The following is a 26742-nucleotide window of genomic DNA, read 5'->3' as shown; positions in this document are numbered from 1 at the left end:
CTGAGCCTAGTAATAACTTACATTTATGTGGCATTTTTGAATTTACAGTGTAAATGAGATATATTACCTCATTTAATCCTTATTAATAATTCTTATAATCCTACTCTGAAGCAGGTATTACTGTCCTTATTTTACAGATAAAGCATTTCTAGTTCTGACAGACGAATTTGTCTAACATCATACAGCAGACACAATACACCTTGGACAGGATGTAATCTTAGTTTTTAAACCCAGAATTCTTGGCTGGGCTTGGTGGCACACTCCTGTAACAGTGCTTTGGGAGGCTGAAGTGAGAGGATCACTTAAACCTAGGAGCTAAAGGCTGCAGTGAGCTATGGTGGTGCCATTGCACTCCAGTCTTGGCAGCAGAGCAAGACCCGGTCTCTAAAAATAGATACATATGTACATACAAAAATGGTAAAAAGAAACAAACCCACTCACCCAGAGTTCTTGCACTCTAGTCTGGATGACAGAGCAAGACCTTGTCTTCTGTAAACATAAATAAATAAGTCAGTCAATCTACCCATCCACCCTTAACCAACCAATATATATATTTTTTGAGACAGAGCCTCACTTTGTTGCCAGGGTAGAGTGCAGTGGCATGATCTTGGCTTACTGCTACCTCCACTGCCAGAGTTCAAGTGATTCTCATGCCTCAGCCACGCAAGTAGCTGGGATTACAAGGTGTGCGCCACTTTTGTGTTTTTGTATTTCTGTCTTTTTAGTATACACAGAGTTTCACGATGTTGGCCAGGCTGGTCTTGAACTTCTGACCTCAAGTGATCTGCCCACCTTGGCCCCTCAAAGTGTTAGGATTACAGGGGTGACCCCCATGCCCAACCAATTCTTTTTTTTTTTTTTTGAGACAGAATCTCACTGTCGCCAGGCTGGAGTGCATTGGTGCAGTCTTGGCTCACTGCAACCTCCACCTCCAGGTTAAAGTGATTCCCCTGCCTCAGCTTCCCGAGTAGCTGGGACTACAGGTGCACATCACCATGCCCGGCTAATTTTTTGTATTTTAATAGAGATGGGGTTTCACCATGTTGGCCAGGATAGTCTTGATCTCCTGACCTTGTGATCCACCCGCCTCAGCCTCCCAAAGTGCTGGGATTATAGGCATAAGCCACTGCGCCCGGCTGCCCAACCAATTCTTAACCAGTTCTTTCTGACATTGTGTATGAAGATGTTTATTTTATTTATTTTCAAGATGATGATTTACTATGTTGTCCAGGCTGCTCTGGAGCTCCTGGACTGAGTTGATTCTCCCTGTATAGTGTGTATTGGTGTTTTGGTGTTTTTATTTCAACAGAATACAATAATAAATATAGACTGGTTCAGCTAGGGAAAATGATCCATTTTCTCCCCTCCTCAAACAGGATATAATTGATACAGCATGTGAAGTCCTGGCAGACCCTTCTCTTCCGGAACTTTTCTGGGGAACAGTAAGTATGTCAAATACTTGTTTGCTTACAGGTTTTGTACTAAGCATTCATGTGTATTTTCTCATTTAATCTTCATTAAAAATGTATGAAATAAGGGCCTGGTGAGGTGGCTCAACGCCTGTAATCCCAGCACTTTGGGAGGCCAAGGTGGGTGGATCACGAGGTCAGGAGTTCGTGACCATCCTGGCCAACATGGCGAAACCATGTCTCTACTAAAAATACAAAAATTAGCCGGGTGTGGTAGCGTGCACCTGTAATCCCAGCTACTCTGGAGGCTGAGGCAGGAGAACTGTTTGAACCAGGAAGTCAAGAGGTTGCAGTGAGCTGAGATTGCGCCACTGCACTTCAGACTGGCAACAGAGGGGGACTCCATCTCAAAAAAAAAAAAAAAAAAGGTATGAAATAGATATTGCTGTCCTTTTTTTTTTTTTTTTTTTTTTTTTGCGATAGGGACTCTACCAGTGAGGCGATACCGAGCCAGCAGAGATCCCACACTCCCTTTTTTAATGTGATGACATGTGAAGTGATTTGCTCAAAATCTCACATAGAAAGAGACAGCCAGAACCCAGTTCTGTCTGACTTGAGTCTGTAGCCCACATTCTTACCAGTGTGCTGTTTCTCCAACCCACCAGTTTTTTGTTGTCATATTGGCAGTCTTTTAGGCACCAGTGTTCCTGCAGCTCTTCAAAGTACTTTTAGGTGATTGTAACTCTATCTTATGAGTTGTCAGTGTATTGTAACTAAAGTGAGAATTTGGCTTTGAAAAGAATTTCTCACCACTACTTGCCTTGAACATTGACAACAGCCTCAAACCTTAAGATCCAACTGATGATCTACCTGTATATTTTACCCTCTTTTTTGTAAGATGCTATCTGATGTTACAGAATCACTGCTCCTGGGAGAGGCTGGTATGAAACAGTACCTAGAGTGAGGATCTGTGGCTCTTGTGTGGTAGCCAACTGCTGACATAGTTGGGTAGTTTGCACTTTAGTGGAAACATGTAATGCCCATGTGAGCAGTACCGTCTTCCCATAGAAAGGATGACTGGGAAGAGGTCACTGGATAGAATAATAGTCTCTTTTTAGGCCCCTCACTAAATCATTTGTTTTACATCCTTTTTCAGTGGAAATGTGAAAGTCTTAAATTATTAAGGATGAATGATATCTGTCTAAATGGAAGGATTAATTCTAAATTTTCTCATGATTGCTGGGAAATTTTGAAATATGTTAATTTGTGGATCATGTGAAGGTCAGTAATTTGTCCCCTTCCACCACAGGAGCCAACCTTTGGCCTTGGAATCATTCTGGACAGTGTATGTGGAATGTTTCCTCACCTCCTCTCCCCACTCCTGCAACTGCTCCGAGCCCTGGTATCAGGAAAGTCCACTGCCAAAAAGGTAAGTTGCTCAGCCAGATAAGTAAAGAGAATGGGAGATTCTTTAATTCTTTATGGAGACTTTGTTAGGAATATTTTTTGCTTTCCACATTGCAGTTCCACTGCCATGACAAAAGTTAGTCTGAACTTGAATGAAAGATACCAAAGATAGCACCTCAGTTCTATAAAATTAAATAATCTTTTCTTTAAGTACCTATTGTAGATACTGTGGGATTAAGACTAAGTATAAAGTTTCTTAATATCTAGTTGGAGGTTAATAGATATAAGAAATAAATAGCTAAGAACCAGTTGGTACAGAGTAAATGTTGTTTGAGCAATAAAGACCATAGTGTTCAGGAGACATAACTGCCCTTGTGGAGTGATGGGGACTTGAGTTGAGTGTTAAAAGCATGGTGAAGATTTGGCAAGGGGAGCAGAAGGCAATTCCAAGAACGGTCACTGTGGTGGGCTTGCAAGAAGTTTGAGAGTCTGGCTAAAAGAGCAGACTGGGATCTCCCTTTGAGTATCCTGGAGAGGAATGTGTGATGGTTTTTTCTGTGTTGGCAGGTGTATAGTTTCTTGGATAAGATGTCTTTCTACAATGAACTTTATAAACACAAGCCTCATGATGTGATCTCCCATGAAGATGGAACTCTTTGGCGGAGACAAACACCCAAACTCCTTTATCCCCTTGGTAAAAGAGATCCTTGATGTGGTGTGGTAGCTCCTTTTATGACAGCATTTTTTTTTTTTTGATTTGGTGTCTTGTTCTGTACAGTGGCATGATTATAGCTCACTGCAGGCTCAAACTCCTGGGCTTGAGTGATTCTCCCACCTTAGCCTCCCAAAGCACTGGGATTATAGATTTGAGTGACCGCACCCAGCCAGTTACCACTTTGAGGCTCGTATCTATTCCAGGTGCTCAAGGAGGAAAATATAGAGGGAATAGCCTCACTGTTTTAATCCTGGCATCATCACCACTGACTTCTCCAGTGATCTGGGCCCTAGCCGTCCCATAAGGTGGTATTCTTGTTACCATGATTTGAATGGAAAACTGCTCTCGGTACTCAGGTGATTTTCAGACATGTAGAAAGAGTCACTTGTCTACATGAAAATAACTTTTTTGGGTTTTTTTGTTGAAAAAGCTATAGGAATGTTAGTTACTAAGAAGAGAGTCTGTGAATCCCAGAACTTTGGGAGGCCGAGACAGGCAGATCACTGGAGGCCAGGAGTTTGAGACCAGCCTGGCCAACATGGAGAAACCCCATCTCTACTAAAAATACAAAAACTAGCCGGGAGTGGTGGTGTGCACCTGTAGTCCCAGCTACTCGGGAGGCTGAGGCAGGAGAATCACTTGAACCCAGGATGCGGAGGTTGCAGTGAGCCAAGATCATGCCACTGCAGTCCAGCCTAAGCAAGAGTGAGATGCTGTCTCAAAAAGAAAAAAAGAGTCTATGAGTTTGTGTATCTCTGTGTGTTTAAATATTGATGTTCTGATGATTTCACGACTAACTTTAAAAAAAAAATTGGTGTCTGGTGGAGGCGTTATGTTTTCTATTTGTCCTCAGATATTATACTAATTTCTCTTTCTCCCTTTCTTAGGGGGTCAGACCAACCTTCGCATACCTCAAGGCACTGTGGGCCAAGTAATGTTGGATGATAGGGCATACTTGGTACGCTGGGAATACTCCTACAGCAGCTGGACCCTCTTTACCTGTGAGATTGAAATGTTGCTTCATGTTGTTTCAACTGCAGGTAAGGTCAAAAGTGGACATGTTTGGAGGATTTAGAAAATAGAGTATCTAGATAAAATTTAGAACCATCAAGATTGTGATGTCTGATTTGTGTATCGGGGTCTCAGAGACTGTTCAGTGATCTTAAAAGTAGTTGTTTGCTCTGAGGTCACAGGCTGTCTTTCTCCTCAGATGTGATTCAGCACTGCCAGCGAGTCAAACCCATCATTGATCTTGTCCATAAGGTTGTCAGCACAGATCTGTCGATAGCGGACTGTCTCTTGCCCATCACATCTCGCATCTACATGCTCCTGCAGCGGTGAGTCTGTCTTGGCTGACCCTCAGCTGCCTGGTAGAGATCTCAGCACTTGTGCTGTCAGTTTCAGGAGTCTGGACACATACCAACTGGGTTAAAGTTCACACATGTTCTTTGGTGTTCCTGTTTTTTTTGTTTTGTTTTTTTGTTGAGACAGAGTTTCACTCTTGTTGCCCAGGCTGGAGTGCAGTGGCACGATCTCAGCCCACTGCAACCTCTGTCTCCCAGGTTCAAGCGATTCTCCTGCCTCAGCTTCCCAAGTAGCTGGGATTACAGGCATGTACCACCACACCTGGCTAATTTTGTATTTTTAGTAGAGACAGGGTTTTTCCATGTTGGTCAGGCTGGTCTTGAACTCCCGACCTCAGGTGATCCACCCGCCTCAGCCTCCCAAAGTGCTGGGATTACATGCATTAGCCACCGCGCCCAGCTGGTTTTCCCATTTTTATGTCCTTGAGGGTTTTCCTGTATCTGTATGTCTGCTGAGGGGAGGGACTGGGGAGAGAGAACTGGAAAAATGTTTGCAAGGGAACCAGTTGTATTATTTGCTTTATTGAGTGTAGTACATTTTTCTCCAACCAGGTTAACGACAGTCATCTCTCCACCTGTGGATGTCATTGCTTCTTGTGTCAACTGCTTAACTGTTTTGGCTGCCCGTAATCCAGCAAAGGTGAGATGCTAGATCTTCCCAACAGCCAAAAATGTAACACTTGGCGCATATCTGAAGATATGTGGGCATTTAATTCTTCCTTTTCCTTCTCAGGTCTGGACTGATCTTCGTCACACAGGTTTTTTACCATTTGTTGCCCATCCTGTCTCCAACGTGAGTCAGATGATTAGGTAAGCCAGGTCCTAGGGTGGTGGGCCATATTCCCTAGTGAGAACCATATATGTTTCAGGTCTAGCCTAGCTTTATTAGTTTTATTTTTACTTATTTATTTGTTTATTTTTTTGAGATGGAGTCTTACTCTGATGCCCAGGCTGGAATGCAGTAGTGCAATCTCAGCTTACTCCGCCTCCTGGGTTCAAGCAATTGTTGTGTTTCAGCCTCCTGAATAGTTGGGATTACAGGCTTAAGCCACCATGCCTGGCTATTTTTTTTTAACTGAGACGGAGTTTCGCTCTGTTGCCAGGCTGGTGTGCAGTGGTGTGATCTCGGCTCACTGCAACATCCACCTCCCAGATCCAAGCGATTCTCCTGCCTGGGCCTCCTGAGTAGCTGGGACTACAGGTGCACACCACCATGCCCAGCTAATATTTGTATTTTTAGTAGAGATGAGGGTCTCACCATGTTGGCCAGGCTGGTCTCAAACTCCTGGTCTCAAGTCATCCTCCTGCTTTGGCCTCCCAAAGTTCTGCGATTACAGGTGTGAGCCACGGTTGAGAGCAAGAGAGATTTCTTATCCAACTTCAGTCACTTTAATATGTGAGCATTTACTTACTCAACAGCCCAGAGAATCCAGAGGTGTCTAGATCCAGGGACTTGGTGTCCCATTATTAAGCCACAGTCACTCTGTACTTTTTCTCATTTCATGGGTTCTTGAGCTTGGCCAGTAGACACAAGTACAGAGTTTCCATCTTACTGCCTGAGCATTTTCGCCTTGTGCTCTCTTGACAGAGTGTTTCCCTGATGTTCAATTTTTTGGTTTTAATCTCTCTTGAGGTTTTACATCAATAAAACATGTTCTTAATGTTTACCCTGGGTACAGTACTGCCTAGATTTGATTATTTCCATTGGAGAGCTTTTCTGTTTTATGTTCAAGCCATCTAGAGTATAACAAGAATGCTCTATGATTAGTTTCTTGACACCTTGAAATTTCCCCATCATGTTTTTCCCTCTGCTTCTCTTTTTCCAGTGCGGAAGGGATGAATGCTGGAGGGTACGGAAACCTCTTGATGAATAGTGAGCAGCCTCAGGGCGAGTATGGGGTCACCATTGCCTTTCTGCGCTTGATCACCACCCTTGTCAAGGTACAGTCTGATTTGATTCAAAAAGGACAGAAAAAGAAAAGGTTGAGTCTGGTCAGATGACTCTGAAATAGTTTCTCTGGCCCCTGCTACTGTAATCCTCTTGTCTGTCAGCAGAGTAGTCATCTTGCAGTTATAGTGATAACAGTTTCTATATATTGAGTACCTACTACGTGCCAGTATGTTCTCTATTAGGTACTTAATTATGTGCATTTATTTAATAATTGGAAGGTTTACGAAGTAGAACGGAAGAGGCCAAAAGGGTGTTGTAGTGACTGTCAAGCTATTTTGACAGTAACCCAGGATAATATCATGTCCCAGTGTATATATACATGTATATGTATATTCCTGAAGCAAAATTTCACAGTACATTTATTCTCACCACAGAAGTTGTACTGTCATGTTTTCTACTCAGTCTCCTCCCTATTTAAGTGAATTTTGACTATAAACTGATTTCATAATCTAATTGATTACAACTCAGTTTGAAAAATACTGACATCAAGCATAAATTTTAAGAGTCAGAATTAGGTTTACATTCATATTGACAGCTTACTAGCTGCATGACCTTGAGCAAGTAGAGAATTTCTTAGAATCTCTAAAATAGGAATGCTATATGGTCTTTGCCTCATGGGGTTGAGAAGCGTGTCATGCATGAAAAAACTATACTTCCTGCCTGCAGGAATCAGTGAATGGTTAAAAAGAAATGATTGTAGGCCGGGCATGGTGGCTCACGCCTGTAATCCCAGCACTTTGGGAGGCCGAGGCTTCCTGAAGTCAGGAGTTTGAGACCAGCCTGGTCAACGTGGTGAAACCCCATCTCTACTAAAAATACAAAAATTAGCCAGCATGGTGGTAGGTGCCTGTAATCACAGCTACTTGGGAGGCTGAGGCAGGAGAATCACTTGAACCTGGAAGGTGGAGATTGCAGTGAGTCGAGATTGTGCCATTGCACTCCAGCCTGGACAACGAGTAAAACTGTCTCTGAGGAAAAAAAAAAAAAAAGAAATGATTGCATACAGAGATAGAAATATATATAGATATTTATATGTAAATAAAGAGTCCTCATTTTTAATAGAAGGATGCTACAGTTAACAGATCTCATTGGGTATCAGATTTTTGCATATCAGATCTTCTTTGTTTTTTTTTGAGACGGAGTCTTGCTCTGTCACCCAGGCTGGAGTGCAGTAGTGCGATCTTTGCTCACTGCTGTCTCTGCCTTCTGGGTTCAAGCAGTTCTGTGTCAGCCTCCCAAGTAGCTGGGACTACAGGCGCACTCCACCATACCTGGCTAATTTTTGTGTTTTTAGTAGAGGCAGGGTTTCATTATGTCAGTCAGTTGGCCTTGCAGATCTCCTTTCTAGTATTTTAGTGATGGGATTGAGCTTAGGGCCGGCTGGCGATCATCACAGTGAAGGTGGCATTGTTCATCAACAATCCTCTATCCTTCATGTTTAAGGTGCCTGCCTTCTGTCCAGATTTAGCCTGCATCCCTTTTCTTCATGTTGGTGCCTTTTGTGACATTCCCTTTCATCACTTTTTCTATTCTAGAAAAGACCCACAACTTGGGCTCAACTATAAAGTAGAAATTTTGACTTTTTTTTTTTTTTCATTGATGACCAAGGTTTGCCTAGATTTCCTTTGGCCCTATCTGTGGTTTTAGAATTAAATCTCTAGGTAACTAAATGACTTTTTCTTAAATATGCAGAAGCCCTCAAAGCATGGTTTCTTGTAGGGGCAGCTTGGTAGTACCCAGAGCCAAGGACTTGTACCCTGTGTAATGTTTGTGCTGAAGGAGATGCTTCCCTGCTACCATAAGTGGCGCTACAACTCTCATGGAGTGAGGGAACAGATTGGTAAGGACAGCATGGGCAGGGCAGATCTGGGGATTTCTGGCTCCCGGGAGAGCTGCTTTCTTTCCCTTTCTTGAGATAAGGGTCATTATACAAGGCCACATCATTCCTGTGTCTTTTTTGGAGTGCAGGTTGCCTGATCCTGGAGCTGATTCATGCGATACTGAACCTGTGCCACGAGACAGACCTGCATAGCAGGTAATAAGGGGTTGATTTGTTAGAGCATGGTGCTCACCAAGGCAAAAACAGGCATTTGCTGTGCAAAGCCAGCTCATTTCTTCCAGAGAATTTACCTTGGTTGAGGCCAGAACTCAGTAATCTTGAGGTTGTGAGTTGCTTTCTATTGGCCTGTTTATCATTTCTCTCTGTGGACAGAGAAGTAGGAATGAGAGAGAGAGAGAGAGAATATGTGTGTGTGTGTACATACACATATAGTAATATATTAATAATTATTTATGATCTTTACAAAATTTCATTTCTGACAAGAAGCTCTTCATATGTATCTACTTCCCAGAGCCAGTTACTATGTTTTCTCGTTTTTTTCTTCTTTCTGTACTGACTGTAACTTTCTTTCCATACCACTGCGTATAGATGTCTTGTTTTAATGGTTCTATGCATTCTATCGTATTGATTACTCATGATGCTTTTCAGTAGCTGTTGTCCATCAATCTAACTGATGGACATTTAGATTGCTTCTCAGGGTAATCTTTAGGTGATCAAGTCTATTTCAGGAAAGTGATCAGAGTGCCTTCAGCTTGCAGAGAGCTGGTCTCCAGTGTCTAGTAGTTTAGGTTTGCCACCCTAGCCCAACTGGACAATGCCCTTCCTTCCAAGATACACTGAATGGCTCCCTGGTAACTCAGAACACCTCTGTCTTCCAGTCACACTCCCAGCCTGCAGTCTCTTTGCATCTGCAGCCTGGCATACACAGAAGCAGGACAGACAGTTATCAATATCATGGGCATTGGCGTGGACACCATTGACATGGTGATGGCTGCTCAGCCTCGAAGGTAGGGCTCCTTCTCCACCTTCGGTTTGTTTGTCTTTATTGTGCCTGCATGTTTCTCACAACTCCAGTTTAAGTTAAAACTTGTAGTAGCTTTTAGAAGACGACATTGTTCTTCTTAGGACTTAGACTTTATATACCCTAGTGGCTGCTGTATACACTGGCATATAGCAAAAGGAGTTGATTACTCCTCCTCTCTCCTAGTTTGGACTGGGGCCTCTAACAGAAGCTGTTGAACTCTGGGATTATTGTTGGAATCTAATTCATGAGAGCACATATGTTGCGAATGAAGTCATAGTGTCTGAATCAACTTTGGTTTCCATTTGGCACCCTAGTGATGGGGCAGAGGGCCAGGGGCAGGGCCAACTGCTGATCAAGACAGTGAAACTGGCATTCTCCGTCACCAACAATGTGATTCGGCTGAAACCTCCTTCTAATGTGGTGTCCCCTCTGGAACAGGCTCTCTCACAACATGGTATGTATTTCTTTTCTAGTCAGTAACATTTCTGCCCATAAATACGTATTTTAGTGTTTTTGGATGTCAAAAGTATTTTCTGCTCAACTTCTTGAGGAAATTTGGGAATGATTACCAGCTCCTTTCCTGGAATTGTAAACAAAAAGACTAGATGGTACTTTATGTCTGCCTCCTAGTGATGATAGAATAATAGTTAAGGACACAGATTTGAAGTCAGACTGCCATGGTTCAAATTTTGTGTCCAGTCAACTCTGTGACTTTGGGTGCATTATTAAAGCACTCTGCTTCCAAATTCTCATCTGTAAAATGGTGATAATGGTATAGGTTGAGTATCCCTTATCTGAAATGCTTGGGACCAGAAGTGTTTTGGGTTTCAGATTTTTTTTCATATTTTAGCATAGTTGCAGTATACATACCAGTTTAGCATAAATCCAAAATGTTCCAGTGAGCATTTCCTTTGAGCTATAGTTGGAGATATTGGCACATTCCAGATTTTTAAAATTTTATTATTATTTTGTTTGTTTGAGACGGAGTCTAGCTCTGTTGTCCAGGCTGGAGTGCAGTGGCACGATCTTGGGTCACTGCAATGTCCGCCTCCTGAGTTCGTGTAAAGAAATTTCTAATAACTTTGGCCATGAAATCTCTGTGACCTTACACTAGTTATTTAATCTCTTTGGGACCCAGTTTCCTCGTTTCCAATTAGGTGTCTGGATATGTTCAATACCCTTTCTGGTTGTGTAATTTGGGGATTTTAATGAGTTTTTACATTTTAGTGCAATGCCTTTTTCCAAACTATTTGTTAAAAGCACCTATTTTAAGGGCTGGGTGTGGTGACTCACATCTGCAATCCCAGCACCTTGAGAGGCCAAGGCGGGCAGATCACTTGAGGTCAGGGGTTCGAGACCAGCCTGGGCAACATGGTGAAACCCTGTCTTTACTAAAAGTACAAAAAATCAGTCAGGTGTGGTGGTGCACACCTATAATCCCAGCTACTTAGGAGGCTGAGGCAGGAGAATCGCTTGAACCTGGGAGGTAGAGTTGCAGTGAGCTGAGATTGTACCATGGCACTCCAGCCTGGGTGACAGAGCAAGACTCCATCTCAAAAAAAAAAAAACTAAACTAAAATAAGCACCTATTTTGTCCAAAATGTATCTTTGCTATTGATGAATTGGATTGAACTGTTTACCCCCAAATTCTGGCTATTCTTTTGCTCCTCAATAAAGAGAAGGATACAGCTACCTGGGTTTGCTGTGGCCCTCCAAGCACTTAAGGGTGAATTCATTCACATATACAGTATGAGACTTTTTTGAACAGCCAATGCTCTAAGGACTTGCATGAAGCACACTTGATATCTAAACTGTTTCCTGTGCTTCTTTAGGTGCTCATGGAAACAACCTCATTGCTGTTCTAGCCAAATACATCTACCACAAACATGACCCTGCTTTGCCACGTCTTGCTATTCAGCTGCTGAAACGTCTGGCCACGGTAGGATCCTACTTCATGTACACATATTGTTTATATGAGGGTGTTTTTTCGCCTGATTATAAAAGACATGCTCAGGCCAGGTGCAGCGGCTCATGCCTATATGTGATTCCAGCACTGTGGGAGGCCAGGGTGGGAGGATCACTTGAGCCCAGGAGTTCAAGACCAGCCTGGGGCACATAGTGAGACCCCATCTCTAATATAGAAAGAAGGAGAAAAAAGACATGCTAATTGTAAAATATTTATTTAAATGTTACAAATAGATGTAACATAGAAAGTTAAGATGCCCTGTGATCTCCTTATTCCAAGAATCCCTGTGGGCAGGGGATATGTCCTTGTTCCAGATTTCTTTCTCTTTTTCTTATCTTTTTTCTTTTCATTTCTCTTTTCTTTCTTTCTTTCCTTTTTGAAATAGGATCTGGCTATGTCTCCCAGGCTGTGCTCCAGATTGCTTATCTGTTTTCTTGCATTAAAAAAAGTATTGGTCAGCAGTGGCTCATGCCTGTAATCCCAGCACTTTGGGGGGCCGAGGCAGGTGGATCGTGAGATCAGGAGTTGAAGACCAGCCTGGCCAAGATGATGAAACCCCGTCTCTACTAAAATTACAAAAATAAGCCAGGCGCAGTGGTAGGTACCTGTAATCCCAGCTACTCAGCAGGCTGAGGCAAAGTATTTGGGGCTGGCACGGTGGCTCACATCTGTAATCCCAGCACTTTGGGAGGCCGAGGTGGGTGGACTGCCTGAGCTCAGGAGTTTGAAACCAGCCTGGGCAACACAGTGAAACACCATCTCTACTAAAATACAAAAAATTAGCTGGGTGTGGTGGCATGTGCCTGCAGTCCCAGCTACTCGGGAGACTGAGGCAGGAGAATTGCTTGAACCTGGGAGGTGGAGGTTGCAGTGAGCCAAGATCACGCCATTGCACTCCAGCCGGGCAACAGAGCGAGACTCCGTCTCCAAGAAAAAAAAATAGTATTTGGGTGTGTACTTTGGTTCTTTACAAAAGTAGGATTCCTGGTATTGTTTTTTTAAATAGTCTCACTGTGTCACCCAGGCTGGAGTGCAGTGGCAGAATCTCACTGCAACCTCCACCTCCCAGGTTCTTGTGATTCTTTTGTCTCAGCCTTGCAAGTTGCTGGGATTCCAGGCACCCACCACAACGCCCAGTTAAATTTTTATATTTTTAGTAGAGATGGGGTTTTACCATGTTGGACAGGCTGGTCTCGAACTCCTGACCTCAAGTGATCTGCCTGCCTCAGCCTTGCAATGTGCAGGAATTACAGGCGTGAGCCACTGTGCCTAGCCCCTGGTACTATTTTATGACTGGCTTCCTTCACTTGATACCATATCGAGCAGTCTTACTACATGGGCATATTTGGACTTCATTGTTTGTTATTGTTTTTTTCTTTTTTAAATTTTGACTTCCTTCATTCTTTTTAATGTTTGCATATCATACCCTAGAATGGATGCACCCTGATTTATTTGGGCTACTTTCTGTCTTTCACTATTACAAGTAATGTTGTGGTGAACATTATTATCCATACAACTCTGTAACATTTGTATTCAGTTCCAAAGGTTTAGGTAGGTATAAATGAACATGATAATTTTTTTTTTTTTAAACAACATAGAGGGTCTTTATTAAAAGCAGCTGAGACCATGCCTCGGTCCTCTGAGGGGATGCATTTCCTGACGTTCCATTCCTTTCCCACATTTCCATTCTCTGCAGGCTACAGCTTGATGCAAAAAAAAGGGGATCATCCTAGATATACTTATACACAACCTTTGAGGGCAGAGTTTGGAGGTGGAGTCGCACAGGACATTTGAAAAAGTGGGACAGCAAAGTTTCACTATAGCCGACAAGAAAGTAGAATTTGTTTGCAGGCAACTGCCTCAGGACCAGGGCACAGATCTCCAACTGGTTAGCCCAGCGCTTTATAACCAGCTGGTCAGCCAGGCAGCCTGGGAAGGTACCCCACATGAACTTGCGAAGGAAAATATCCTCCACCGTTCGCTCTGCGGCATGGTCCTCCCCATCCAGGTTACCTATGTGCAGCGACAGCCAGCCCTTAGGGTGGGCGATGTAGTGCGGTGCATGTGCCTCCTCGTAGGTCACCGGCTTGTCTCCCTTGCTTACGCGGACTCGGGCCGCCTGGTTCTTGGCGCAGACCGCGGAGGTGTGCAGGGCGCGCCAAGTGCAAGGCAGCTCTCGGCTACAGGACAGCACCCTTGGCCCCAGCAACCCGCTGCACATGGAGGCCGCCATCTTGGGCCGTGCGGAACACAGCGCATGAACATAATTTTTATTAGATACTTCTAAATTACCTTACAAAAAACATTGTAACCGTTTATACTTCTAACACCAAGTCTTACATCCTTACCATGAGGGCTTTATCATTGTTTTAGTCTTTGCCAATCTAATAGGCAAAAAATATTTCACTTCTCAGTTTGTGTTTATTTAACCATGAGAAAGGTTGGGCATTTCTTTATATTGGTTACTGTCCCTCCTGTGAATTTGGGGGCATCTCATGCTTGTTTGGGGTGAAGTCCCTTTTGGCCCAGAGATGTCTGGATGCTTCCCTGTCTGGCAGTTTTCTGGGAACTCTTCAGTGCCCTTCTGCGGGAGCCTATTGAGTTTTCTGTGGAAGCAGAGCTCTAAGCTTGTATATTCCGATCTCCACCAGGTGGCCCCAATGTCAGTGTATGCTTGTCTGGGCAATGATGCGGCTGCCATTCGTGATGCCTTCCTGACCCGTCTGCAGAGCAGGATTGAGGACATGCGCATCAAAGTCATGATTCTTGAGTTCCTCACAGTTGCAGTAGAGACCCAGCCAGGCCTCATTGAACTGTTTCTGAACCTGGAGGTGAAGGATGGCAGTGACGGCTCGAAGGTAAGCCTGTACCTGGGATGAAGCTGGGATTTGGCTCCCTGGGAGGCAGATGCTGGGCTTTGCAAATGTAGCTGCTGGCAGTGGCTGTGGAACTGAACTCTTCCCTGTCTCTTCTTGCAGGAATTCAGCCTTGGGGTATGGAGCTGTCTACAGGCAGTGCTGGAGTTGATTGATTCCCAACAGCAAGATCGATACTGGTGCCCACCCCTGCTGCATCGGGCCGCCATTGCCTTTTTGCATGCTTTGTGGCAGGACCGGAGGGACAGTGCCATGCTGGTCCTCCGGACCAAGTAAGTTGGCCTCTGGGAGAAGTTTCATTGTTCTGGTCTATAAAATGGTAGTAACTTAGCTCTTATTCCAGAGGTTTGTTGTGACTGATCACTGGGAATAAGAGTGCTTAGTGCCTGGTTCTCTTTCTAATGCTGCTGCCAGCACTAAGGATCTTTAAATATTAAGCACCTGGAAGGTTCAGCTGCTTTTGTGTTTCTGCCTTTTGCTAACCAGCCACTTCAAAACCCATTATTTTTGAGAAACAGTAGTGCAGGAGAGAGTGGTTTGCCCAAGCCACAGGATTGAATGAAACGTTCTATTCTATTGGACCTGTTGGCACAAAGGGAAGGAGTGTTAAATGGCTAAATTTGGGAGTCTGCTGTTTTATTTCCCTCCCTCCTCTTTGTGGGGCTTTAGGGAATTTACAATAGAAAAATCTTTTAAGAGTTTTTGTTGCTCAACTCTACATAAGGCACAAGTGTGATTCATAAGAAGAAAATGTAATTTTATCTGTGGAAGCCTTTCATTTATACAGGAACAGTTGATTTATCAGACACATATTAGGATTGAGACTGGTCAAAATATGAAGTGACCACCAAAAGGAGCTTAAGAGGGGAGAAAAGGACTGTGAGAGAGAAAAAGTATGATTGCCAACATTTATTTCCTTTTTAGACCCAAATTTTGGGAAAATTTAACCAGTCCGCTATTTGGAACTCTTTCTCCTCCCTCTGAAACATCAGAGGTAAGCTGTGGCAGAGGGCAGGATGGTGGCTACAAGTCCCTGGGAGGAAAGGCTGGGCTGTGAGATGGGGCCATAGACAATGATACCTCCCCTAATTAAACAACAGAATGTTCTCTTCACTAGAAACTTCTTTCTCAGGGCAGTGCCTGCTTTCTGTCCCTTTGATGTCTTGCTTTGGGAAGGAAAGTGGTTTGTGTTGTTTGTATTGGTGGCTCTATGGTCTTCTCCATTCAGCTGGAGACATTGTGGACCTGACGCTTCTGCTGTTGCAAGTCAGGCCATTCACCTTCCACAGCGGTTGTACTAGTGTGTTCTGCAAGTATTGGGCCCCTGCTCTGTTCACTGTTGGATATACTGGGGGAGATCAGTGATCAGAGATGTGACCATTGCTTGTTCTGCTCTCTCTCTCCACAGCCCAGCATCCTGGAAACCTGTGCCCTAATCATGAAGATAATTTGCTTGGAGATATACTATGTAGTTAAGTGAGTCCTTTCCCCTCTTGAGATTTTAACTGAAGGTTGAGGGAGTGGGAGTTGGTGGCCTACCACTGGGTACATGGCTGGAAGAGCCCGGGCAGAGGAGCGAAGTGGTTTGGAACCATTCATGGAGGGCCAGTGAGCTGTGTCCCTGACCAGTCCACCAATGGCATTTATGATTGTCAGAAAGAGTTACTGTGAAGCAACTCCATGTTACTAGGATTTTATGGAGGAGGAATCCTGGAAAGGCCTCAGCCTAATCCACACATTGGAGATGTCCTGGAGCCGTCTGCCTTTAAGCCCATGCGAGGTTGTTTTCCCTGCCTCAACAAGGGTCTGTACCCATTATATTCTATCTGCTTTCAAAACCTAACTGGAGGTTTTGTTTTTCTTGACACTGTAGGGGTTCATTAGACCAGTCATTAAAAGATACCCTCAAGAGATTTTCTGGAGAGAAACGCTTTGCATACTGGTCAGGGTATGTCAAGTCATTGGCAGTTCACATGGCCGAAACAGAAGGCAGCAGCTGCACCTCCTTGTTAGAGTATCAGATGCTGGTGTCTGCCTGGAGGATGCTTCTCATCATTGCCACCACTCATGTAAGACCATGTAAAACTCTTCCTGGAGAGTTTTCAGTTTGGTACCTTAGCAATAATGTGTTGAGATGCCTAGCAGTTACAGCTCCTTGTGAGGAAGAATTAATCAGGATTTATCCCCGAGAGCTAAACTGTAATTGGTTCTGTGCTGAGAGATTGGGGCTGTGGGGTATTTGATTTGAGGGTGTTGGGTCCAAGAGACCATTAAGAGGAGTTCAGATAAATTATTTGAAATCCTTTCAGAGTTCCTGAAGCCTCCTGTACCTCCCTTGGGCCTTAGCTGGGTCTCAGGTGCTCCCTGGCTGCATCTGCCTCCCGTGCAAAGGCATAACTGTCTTCTTTGCTGTGTGCCTTGTAGACGCTAGGTCAATAAATACTTGTTGACTAGTCAGCAGGGAGCTGTGACAGCTGCAGCAGCACCCTCTCTAAAAAGCAGTTTTTCATTGGTTCTAAAAATTGTATTTCCTGGTCTTAGATAAAGAACAGAGTCTCTGTACTGTGTCTAGTGAGAGTTGATTTTGAGAGAGAGAGAGAGAGAGAACATTTGGAAGAAATGCATTGTTCTTGGCTTTTTTGTGGTTTGACACCATCATGCTGTATCATAAGGACTTGGTATTGAAGTGTTCTTCCCTGGGGTATCCAGATTAATCTTTTGACTTCATGAACCACTTCAGCTTGATAGATGCCTCCTTGTTTTAAGCATCTCCTACATCTGTGAGATTTGTTGCCTATTGCCAGATTGCCCAGATGTTTGGAGCTTTTAGCCTAGAAGGGGCAGGTGTATGGATACTCTTGCTGTGGCATAGTGGTTTTGGACCCCTGAGACTCCATACACACTTAAAAGCTCAGCCGTCTTTGGGAATGGTTGATTCCCCAGCGTATAACCTTTATGTCACCTGCCTTTTAGGTCCTAGTCAGGTAGCAGTTCTTGAATTGTAGCTCTGAAAATTCCACCATCCTCTTTCCCCCAAGGAAACCTGACTCTCTCTCTCTCTCTCTCTCTCTCTCTCTCTCTCTCTCTCTCTCTCTCTCTCTCTCTCTCTCTCTCTCATGTCTACCCATAAAAAATAAAAGAAAAAAGAGAGAGAGACATGTAAGTCCAGGATGGTGATCACCCATTTGTTCTCTTCATGTCATTAGTGGAACGCTTCCAGGCATGGGGATACAGCAGTGAATAAGGCAGATAAGTTCTTTGATCTTGTATGATGGAGGAGGTAAATTATAAACAAATTCACCAATAAAAAAGATGGTTTCAGATAGTGATAATTTGCTGTGACAGAAATAATTCAGGTGCTGTGGTAATGAACACATGAGAGAGGAGTAGTCAGGGTGACCTGCTCTGAGTGGTGATGTCACAGCTGAGAGCTGAGTGTGTGAAGAAACCTTCCAGGTAGAGAGCCTGTGGAGGAGAGAAGTCTAGGCAGATGGACTTGTAAGTGCAAAGTTCCAGCAGTGGAAAGAGCTTGATATGTTTCCAAAAGAGGCAAGCAGGGCTGGACTAGAGTGTGTACAGTTGGGACTGATACTACAGTCAGCTGGCCCAGATCCTGTGGGGTCTTTGAACCATGTTGAAGAGTTTGGTTTGCGTTTCCCCGGCACTGAGAAGCCTGTAAAGGATTCTAAGCAGAGGGAAGACAGAGTCACAAAGAGGAGGTGAACCTGGGCTTGATTCTGACCATATCTAAGCATCGACAGAGGCATAGCAGGGTCTTCAAGCCCTATTTTACTTTATTTTTTAGAGGACAGGATCTCACTCTATTGTCCAGGTTGGAGTGCAGTAGTGCAGTCATGGGTCACTGCAGCCTCAACTTCCTGGGCTCAAGTGATCTTCTCTCCTCAGCCTCCCAAGTAGCTGGGACTACAGGCATGTATCACCATACCCAGCTAATTAAAAAAAATTTTTTGTTGTTGAGATAGAGTCTAATCATGCTGCCCAGGCTATAAGCCCCATTTTAAATCAGGGAGACTAATTTGCCAATGACTAATTGCCTAACAGAGGACCCCACATTTGCTGGCTTCTGAAATTTTGGGGAATTTTCCCAGCTAAAACCTTTTTCTATTCCTTTGCAGGCAGATATAATGCACCTGACTGACCCTGTGGTGCGTCGCCAGCTCTTTCTTGACGTGCTTGATGGAACCAAAGCGTTAGTAAGTGTGTCTGGGAGATTTCACATTTCTCCAGGGAGGTTGTCTTTGAAGTCAAATAGCAGAGCTCATGAGTCTGCCAGCCAGTCACACAAATGGTCAGGTCACAGGCTCAGGTTGGCCTGGGAGACCTTAGGCTGTGGTGGATCAGCAGAGCTCTGCTGCTGCCATGCCATCCCTGGCCTCTCCCCCTCCATTCTACCCCTGTGAGCTCACTGCTCAGGAAGAAAAGCAGTGAGACCAGAGGTGCCCTGTGGATGGCATGCGAATCTTGCCACTGTGTCTGCGCACAGGAGGCCAGACTTCTGACTGGTGCTGTCTCCCTTCAGCTCCTAGTTCCAGCCTCAGTGAACTGCCTCCGCCTCGGTTCCATGAAATGCACTCTGCTGCTTATCCTCCTCCGGCAGTGGAAGAGGTAAGGCTGTGCCAGCGGAGGCAGGTCCAAGGCCAGAGCCTTCTTGTCAGTGCCTGCTTGCCTTCCTGAAGGGGGAGAACTAGTGGGTGGAAGCTGGGCTGGCTTTCCATCTTGAGGAATGGGAGTGATAGGAGATGAGGCAGACTGGTGGGTATCCTGAGATGGAGTGGGGGCAGGGTGTGGCCTTTTATGAGGCATTTTGTCTCCCTCTCCACCCTGTATTCTTTTTTGTCTTTTTTTGAGGCGGAGTCTTACTCTGTTGCCCAGGCTGGAGTGCAGTTGGCACAATCTCGGCTCACTGCAACCTCTGCCTCCCAGGTTCAAGTGATTCTTGAACCTCAGCTCCCTAGTAACTGGGATTACAAGCATGTGCCACCACGCCTGGCTAATTTTTGTATTTTTGGTAGAGACGGGGTTTCACCATGTTGGCCAAGCTGGTCTCAAACTCCTGACATCAGGTGATCTGCCCATCTTGGCCTCCCAAAGAGCTGGGATTACAGGCATGAGCTACCAGGCCCAGCCCACCCTGTATTCTTTTTAGAGAGTTAGGTTCTGTGGATGAAATCCTTGGACCCTTAACGGAGATCCTGGAGGGAGTGCTGCAGGCTGACCAGCAACTCATGGAGAAGACCAAGGCCAAGGTGTTCTCGGCATTCATCACAGTGCTGCAGATGAAGGATATGAGAGGTGAGGGGCAGAGGCAGGGGGAGCAGCAGCTGCTGACAGCCAGCCGGGCGGGGCTTGCACCAGCTTAGGATCACACGTTTCTCCTGGGACTCTTGAGTTTCCAATCTTGGAATTCTTACCTCAGGAAAGCTATTTTTCCCCCACCTGTCTCTCCTCCCTCTCCTGCTGGACAGAGGCTCTCCCTTATAGCACCCTACTACATTCCTAGCCCCCTGCCTAGGAAGGAAACTTTGGTGTACAGTGAGAGTTGGCCTGGTAAGCATGACAGTGTCCCTCCTGTCTACTCTGCAGTAAATGACATCCCCCAGTACTCCCAGCTGGTGCTGAATGTCTGTGAGACCCTCCAAGAGGAAGTGATTGCACTCTTTGACCAGACCCGCCACAGCCTGGCATCAGGCAGTGCCACAGAGGACAAGGACAGCATGGAGACAGATGACTGCTCTCGGCCCCGGCACAAGGACCAGCGTGACGGGGTGAGAGAGTGCCCTAGAAGGCCATCTGTCCTTTCCACTGCCCACCGGCTCTGTGCCTGACTCGGGGTAACTAGTGAGCAAGACAGAGAGTGGCTGCACTTCTGGAGTTCACAGCCTGGTGGGAAATGTTAATAGATCAGACACCGCAGAAAAGCAGAGGAGGCCTCTTGTGACCAGCACTGCAGGAGAGAAGTGCAGGGCGGACTTACAGTCTCATCTCTAATCTGATGTGGGACTTAGGTGCCTTTTCAGCAATGACTTGGGGATCGTAGCTGCGGTAAATGAAGGTGCAGGGAAGATTTGGGCAGTGAGAAGTGCCCCTGGCCAGTTGTGGTTAGAACTGTCCAGTAACCTGAAGAAAAGCTAGCGTGAGCATAGGAAAGTGAGGACCGAGGAGCTGGGGCTGGATGATGGCAGCTTCATCAGGGTCCTTGATTTGGATCCAAAGTGAAATAGGAAGTGATGTCAGGCTTTTAAGCAGGGGAGAAAACTGATCTGATTTTTACTCTAGAAAAATCATTCTAGACTTAAACTCCAGGCCTCAAGCCATCCTCCTGGTTCAGCCTCCCAAAGTGTTGGGATTACAGGCCTGCCCAAGAAAGATCACTCTGGATGCGGTATCAAATAGTATTTTTCAAACTGTGGGGTCCTGACCTATTAGGGAGTCTTAAAATTAGCACATTTTGTTACAGCCAGCATTGTTTAAAATGAAGTAGAATAAAAGGTTTAAGAAAATATCACTGTGCCTTGTGTGATGTTGGGTAGGTATTATCAGTGAAAACCTGTAAACATGTACCTGAGGGTATAGTCTCAAAAGTCTTTAGTACTGTGGCTCATGGCCAGAAAGAAGTCTGAAAGGCCAGTGATAGGAAGATAGAGAGGATGGAGAAGGACCATTTAGGAGGTGGTTGCAGTAGCAAAGCAAGAGGTGGCGTCAGGCAGGGCCAGAGAGGTCCCTCAGACTCCACTGGCAGAGTTGGTTAGAGTGTCCAACGTGAGACAAGAGGTGGCACTGACAAGGGTGGTGGCAGTGTGGAAGGGAAGAACCAGTTTAGGGTTGGTCATTAGGGTGACTGGAGTTGTTGCTGTTCATTGAGAGCTGGACACACGAGAGGGGCAGGGTGGGAGAGAGTGTGCGTTCTGTGTCACTGAAGCTCACTTGGAGATGTGTATAACCAAGAAGGTCTTGGGCAGCCAGGCCCACAGCTGCTTGTCGTTGTCCTCTTCCTCTTCTGCCTTTTACTCATCTTTGCCCCTGGTCCCCAGCAGGTGTGTGTCCTGGGCCTGCACCTGGCCAAGGAGCTATGTGAGGTAGACGAGGATGGTGACTCCTGGCTGCAGGTGACCCGCAGGCTCCCCATCCTGCCCACCCTCCTCACCACCCTAGAGGTGAGCCTTCGCATGAAGCAGAACCTGCATTTCACTGAGGCCGCATTGCACCTGCTCCTCACCCTGGCTCGCACTCAGCAGGTAGGAGGCCAGCCCAAAGGCAGGAGGGAGCGTCCTTGCTTGTGCTGGCGGGGGTTGGGGGGGCTGACAATCCCTGATGCTACAGTCTAGCCTGAGAGCCCTACTTGCCCTGCGCAGGGCAGGGGCGGGCTCCATCTCATTCCCTGTCTTTCCCTTCTCACAGGGAGCCACAGCAGTGGCTGGAGCTGGCATCACCCAGAGCATTTGTTTGCCCCTTCTGAGTGTGTACCAGCTGAGCACCAATGGCACAGCACAGGTGAGTGTCAGGAGCTTGCCAGGAGGCCTGGCCTGGCCAACCTACAGTTCCAGTTGAAAAGTGTCCTCCCCTGCCTTTCCCTGGAAGTTGCATTCCTCTTCATGGCCTAATACGCCGATGGTGAGGAATCTTCCCTGCCCCCAGGCGGATCTCTAGCAAGAGAAACTCACCACTAAAAAGGCATCACCTGGCCTTTGTGCACTACCTCTGGGAGATGGGATGGATTCTTGCTGTTGCAGGAGTGAGGAGGACTAAACCAGATTGAGAACACATCCCTGGGACCAGGCCTCTAGCCAAGGCAGCTGTCATCTCCTGTCACTCCTAAAGACAGTGTGTCATTGTGACTTCTCCACCCCTGCCCCACCAGACTAGGACTGGGAGAAGGGAAGTGGGTGGTGTGGGGGCTTGATGGGGCCTCAGCACCCTGCCCTCTGTGTCCCTTGGTTATTTCTAGTTTAACAGATACCTCCTAATTCCAAAAGAGTAGTCATCTGAACCTCTCATTCTCATAAGAGTCATTAAGTATTTGGTCATCTAGCCCAGCTACCCCTTAGAGGAAACATGTGGGGGCCAGAGCAGGGCAGTGACATGTCCAGGTTCACATGGCTAGTGAGTGGCAGATTTGAGCCTGGAACCTTGGATCTTGTGTCTGCCTGGTGCTCTTCCTTGCATCTGCTGGCCTTGGCCCCTGGTCGCTAGGCAGTGGCTGTGTCTATTCTGAGAGATATTTTCCTCCCAGCAGCTGGGCTGCCTTAGCTGCTGTACTGCAGGGGAGGCCCTGCCTGTCAGCAGGGTTCCTCAGCTTGTCTGTTGTTTGTGTCTTAGACACCTAGTGCCTCTCGGAAGTCCCTGGATTCCCCCTCTTGGCCAGGAGTCTACCGCCTGTCCATGTCCTTGATGGAGCGGCTGCTCAAAACTCTGCGCTACAATTTCCTGACTGAGGCCCTGGACTTCGTGGGTGTCCACCAAGAGCGGACCTTACAGGTGAGGGGCTGCCTGCATCACAGGGTGGGAGTCTCAGGGTAAAAAAGGTTCTGGGCCATTCATGGGACAGGTGGGTGTGGAGCCTGGGCCTCAGTAGCAGGGCGGGTATCGATGCCTTCATTTCTGAGATGCTCTCAGTACTCTGCTGGCTCACTGGCCAGCCAGTCTGCTGAGAGATGAGAAGAGTCTTGGGTCAGAATCCTCGTTGTACCACTAACCATTTCTTGTGTTGCCACCTCAGCATTTGGGGGCCTGGGACATTTCCTCTCCACAGGAGGGCAGGTGTGGGTACATCAGGCCCCTCAGCTATCCCCCTACTTCCCTGATGTCTCCTTTCCTCCCAGTGCCTCAATGCAGTGAGGACAGTGCAGAGTCTGGCCTGCCTGGAGGAGGCGGACCACACCGTGGGCTTTATTCTGCAGCTCTCCAACTTTATGAAGGAGTGGCACTTCCACTTGCCTCAGCTCATGCGTGATATCCAGGTGGGGGCCTCAGATGGTGTGTTGGAGTCTGGGGTAATGCTTGGAGGCAGGGAGGCTGTGAGCTCTCACTGGGGCAACCCTAGTGAATTGCAGGATGTTCCTGAAGGTCGACTTTTCACTTGGGGAGCACAGGGTTTGGTGTCATGTGTTTACTCTGGCTAAATGTTTCCTTCCATAGTCAAGGGCAGCCATGTAGGTTAAGAACTTGGACTTTATCGGTTAGACTTTGGTTCAGATACCTTAAGAATACACCTGGGGCTGGGCATGGTGGTTTATGCCTATAATCCCAGCACTTTGGGAGGCCGAGGTGGGCGAATTACCTGAGGTCAGGAGTTCGACGTCAGCCTGGCCAGCACGATGAAACTCCATCTCTACTAAAAATACAAAAATTAGTTGTGTGTGGTGGCACATGCCTGTAATCCCAGCTACTCGTGAGGCTGAGGCGGGAGAGCTGCATGAACCCAGGAGGCGGAGTTTGCATTGAGCCAAAATTGAACCACCGCTCTCCAGCCTGGGCAACAGAGGGAGACTCCATCTCAAAACAAAACAAAACAAAACCCACACCTGGAGCTGGGAAGCAGCTGGAGAAGGGGTGGGAAAGAAGACGAGCTCCAGGCAGGCTTCTCTCATCTGCTGGTTGTATGACCTTGGCCAAGTCACTGTACCACTATTTGTAAGCTTTTATTCTTTTCCTGAGAAATGGAATCAGCTATAATCCTCATCTTCTTTATTTTAGGACCTTAAAATATACCAGGCACCTAGCTGGGTCCCAGGGAAACAGTCCAGTCCTGAGCCCTGCTGGCCCCTGAGTACTTGGCGGCTATAAGGGCTTTAAGCTGGAGAGTGGCCAAGGGAGCGTGAGGGAGGGAGGGAAGAGCAGCAGTGAGAGGAGCGCGTGGGTGTTACATGGAGAGCTGTTGGGTTGACCTAGTTGAGTGACTGGGCTGCTGCCAAGAGAATCCCCTCATATCCCTGCTGTCTCTCTCCCAGGTCAACCTGGGTTACCTGTGCCAGGCATGCACCTCCCTCCTGCACAGCCGAAAGATGCTGCAGCATTACTTACAGGTACGCGTCCTGTGCCGTGAGGGCCTGGGATACCTCACTCTGGCTTTCCCAGCTCCACCTTCATTTCTTCACTCTCCCCAGAACAAAAATGGGGATGGCCTCCCCTCAGCCGTTGCCCAGCGAGTCCAGAGGCCACCGTCTGCTGCTTCTGCTGCCCCTTCCTCCTCTTCCTCCTCCTCCAAGCAGCCTGCCACTGACACAGAGGCATCGGAGCAGCGGGCCTTGCACACAGTTCAGTACGGCCTTCTTAAGATCCTCAGCAGGACATTGGCAGCTCTGCGCCACTTCACCCCGGATGTCTGCCAGATCCTGCTAGATCAGGTACTGGCCGTCACCGGTTCAGCACCACCTCCCCAACAGCTCTGCTCTGCTGTGCACGGAGAGCTACCTGGGGCCTTAACTGGGTCCTTGATGGCTCTTGTCTCGCAGTCCCTGGACCTTGCTGAATACAACTTCCTGTTTGCCTTGAGCTTTACCACTCCCACCTTTGACTCCGAAGTGGCCCCCTCCTTCGGGACCCTTCTGGCCACAGTGAATGTGGCCCTCAACATGCTTGGAGAGGTAAGTTGGTGCTGTCAGCTGCTGTCCTCTCCCCCAGCTTCCACTTCCCAGCCAAGCTTGGGCATGGTACCTAGCGTCCTGAGCCTGCTCCTCTCCATAAACTGAGTATGACAGCACCCTGAGAATTACTGTGAGGATGAAATGAGGTAACTGATGGGATTTGCGTAGTACAGGACATCCTAGTAGGAAGCTGTCATAAGTGGGGCTGTTACTGTTGTCTTAGTTTTTTACCCTTGATTCTCTTCAGCTGGACAAGAAAAAGGAGCCCCTCACCCAGGCAGTGGGGCTCAGCACACAGGCAGAAGGGACCAGGACGTTAAAGTAAGCCCTTTTTCTAGAATTTGATAAGGGGCTGGGGCAGTCATGGGCTCACTATTCTCTTGGCTAAATGGCTTGCACCTGCCAGCCTGGCCCTCTGCAGCAGTGCCAAAAACCTGCCTCTCCTCCTAGGTCTCTCCTGATGTTTACCATGGAAAACTGCTTCTACCTGCTCATCTCGCAGGCGATGCGGTACCTTAGGGACCCAGCTGTGCACCCCCGGGACAAACAGCGGATGAAGCAGGAGCTCAGTTCTGAGTTGGTACGGATGGGTAAGGAGGGCTGGTTGGAGGGGGCTAGGCCAGTAGGGCCAGAGCCCTGTGGGGTCCTGCCTGGCATTCCCCAAGGGTTGGGAACAGTGGCTAGATGTGCTGAGCCTCACCAAGCCGATTTTTTTTTCTTGTAGAGCACGCTGCTCTCCAGCCTCTCACGATACTTCCGCCGGGGAGCCCCCAGCTCCCCTGCCACTGGGGTCCTCCCCTCACCGCAGGGAAAGTCCACTTCTCTCTCCAAAGCCAGCCCTGAGAGTCAGGAGCCTCTGATCCAGCTGGTGCAGGCGTTTGTCCGGCACGTGCAAAGATAGGGTAGTGCTGTGTGCCCGCCTACCCCTCTCTACCAGCCCACACTGCACCCTGAGCAGTGGGGGTGCTGCTGGCTGCCAGGGCCTATACGATGGAGGGCACCTCCAGTCACCCCCTTCCCGAGTAGTCACGACTCCAACTACCTGCCCGCTGATGTTATTTTTATAATAGATCAAGAGGTCAACAGCAGGCGTGGGGAGCCGAGTCTTCTGTGCTCAGGCCCTCACGCTTCAGACGCCCTCTAGAGGACCATTCCTGCCCTTCCAGCATTCCCTATGGCACAGCCGGATGGGACAGGCCGCAGCCCAGGAGAGGCTCTATGCACGGGTTTCAAAATCTGTTTTCCACACTCTGTCCTTACAGTTTTTTGGTAATACTGTGGTCTATTTATACAAATATTAAAATCCTGTTTATAGACAGCTGTGATATTTAACCTCAAAGCCCAGGGATGACAACGTGGCTCTCAGAACCTAGAAAACTCCCCTGGCCAGGCGGCTGGGAGTAGGACTATGGCTCAGGGGAGGCAGAGTATTGACTGATGGCAACTCAGCATCCCTCATTCCTGTCCTTGGGCTGAGGGTTACGCTGGGCGGTGGTGTCAACTGTTCCCTTCCTTGGCCTGCCCTGGTCCTGTCTTGGGTCTTGCTTTTGTTGGTCCAGTGGGCTGAGCTCATTCCTGGGTGTAGC

At 47.0% G+C, this 26742-nt stretch overlaps 2 protein-coding genes across 3 annotated transcripts in view; one reads left to right on the top strand and one right to left on the bottom strand.

Moving 5' to 3' along the window:
- The window catches only part of NUP188 (nucleoporin 188), a 59745-nt gene extending 33271 nt beyond the window's left edge, over positions 1-26474 (top strand). Inside the window, exons 13-44 of one of the 2 annotated variants that reach the window (XM_064377276.1) lie at positions 1377-1442; positions 2719-2838; positions 3384-3510; positions 4419-4571; positions 4742-4868; positions 5448-5535; positions 5629-5705; positions 6722-6836; positions 8566-8686; positions 8815-8881; positions 9565-9693; positions 10025-10164; positions 11543-11649; positions 14328-14534; positions 14655-14824; positions 15477-15546; positions 15961-16028; positions 16426-16621; positions 18689-18766; positions 19093-19178; positions 19720-19865; positions 20157-20338; positions 21608-21808; positions 21972-22064; positions 22890-23048; positions 23393-23530; positions 24521-24595; positions 24677-24916; positions 25025-25156; positions 25404-25477; positions 25607-25736; positions 25881-26474. In XM_064377276.1, coding sequence (XP_064233346.1) covers positions 1377-1442; positions 2719-2838; positions 3384-3510; positions 4419-4571; positions 4742-4868; positions 5448-5535; positions 5629-5705; positions 6722-6836; positions 8566-8686; positions 8815-8881; positions 9565-9693; positions 10025-10164; positions 11543-11649; positions 14328-14534; positions 14655-14824; positions 15477-15546; positions 15961-16028; positions 16426-16621; positions 18689-18766; positions 19093-19178; positions 19720-19865; positions 20157-20338; positions 21608-21808; positions 21972-22064; positions 22890-23048; positions 23393-23530; positions 24521-24595; positions 24677-24916; positions 25025-25156; positions 25404-25477; positions 25607-25736; positions 25881-26057 — 4059 coding nt within the window. In that variant the 3' untranslated portion in view covers positions 26058-26474. Of the gene's footprint in view, positions 1-1376; positions 1443-2718; positions 2839-3383; positions 3511-4418; positions 4572-4741; positions 4869-5447; positions 5536-5628; positions 5706-6721; positions 6837-8565; positions 8687-8814; positions 8882-9564; positions 9694-10024; positions 10165-11542; positions 11650-14327; positions 14535-14654; positions 14825-15476; positions 15547-15960; positions 16029-16425; positions 16622-18688; positions 18767-19092; positions 19179-19719; positions 19866-20156; positions 20339-21604; positions 21809-21971; positions 22065-22889; positions 23049-23392; positions 23531-24520; positions 24596-24676; positions 24917-25024; positions 25157-25403; positions 25478-25606; positions 25737-25880 lie in introns of both variants that reach the window. The other variant, XM_064377273.1, reaches the window with a different exon arrangement.
- Positions 13238-14466, bottom strand: LOC105721134 (small ribosomal subunit protein uS3m-like). Its single transcript, XM_064377284.1, has one exon. It carries the CDS (start codon positions 13907-13909, stop codon positions 13406-13408), a length of 504 nt encoding a protein of 167 aa, XP_064233354.1. The 5' UTR covers positions 13910-14466; the 3' UTR covers positions 13238-13405.
- Positions 26475-26742: the final 268 nt, after the last annotated feature.

The sequence above is a fragment of the Aotus nancymaae genome, unplaced genomic scaffold, assembly GCF_030222135.1.
Source record: "Aotus nancymaae isolate 86718 unplaced genomic scaffold, 86718_ANA_hifiasm-v0.15.2.pri h1tg000003l, whole genome shotgun sequence".
NCBI lineage: Eukaryota > Metazoa > Chordata > Mammalia > Primates > Aotidae > Aotus > Aotus nancymaae.
Note: the sequence above shows the minus strand (reverse complement) of the source record. Positions and strands in the feature narration are given on the sequence as shown.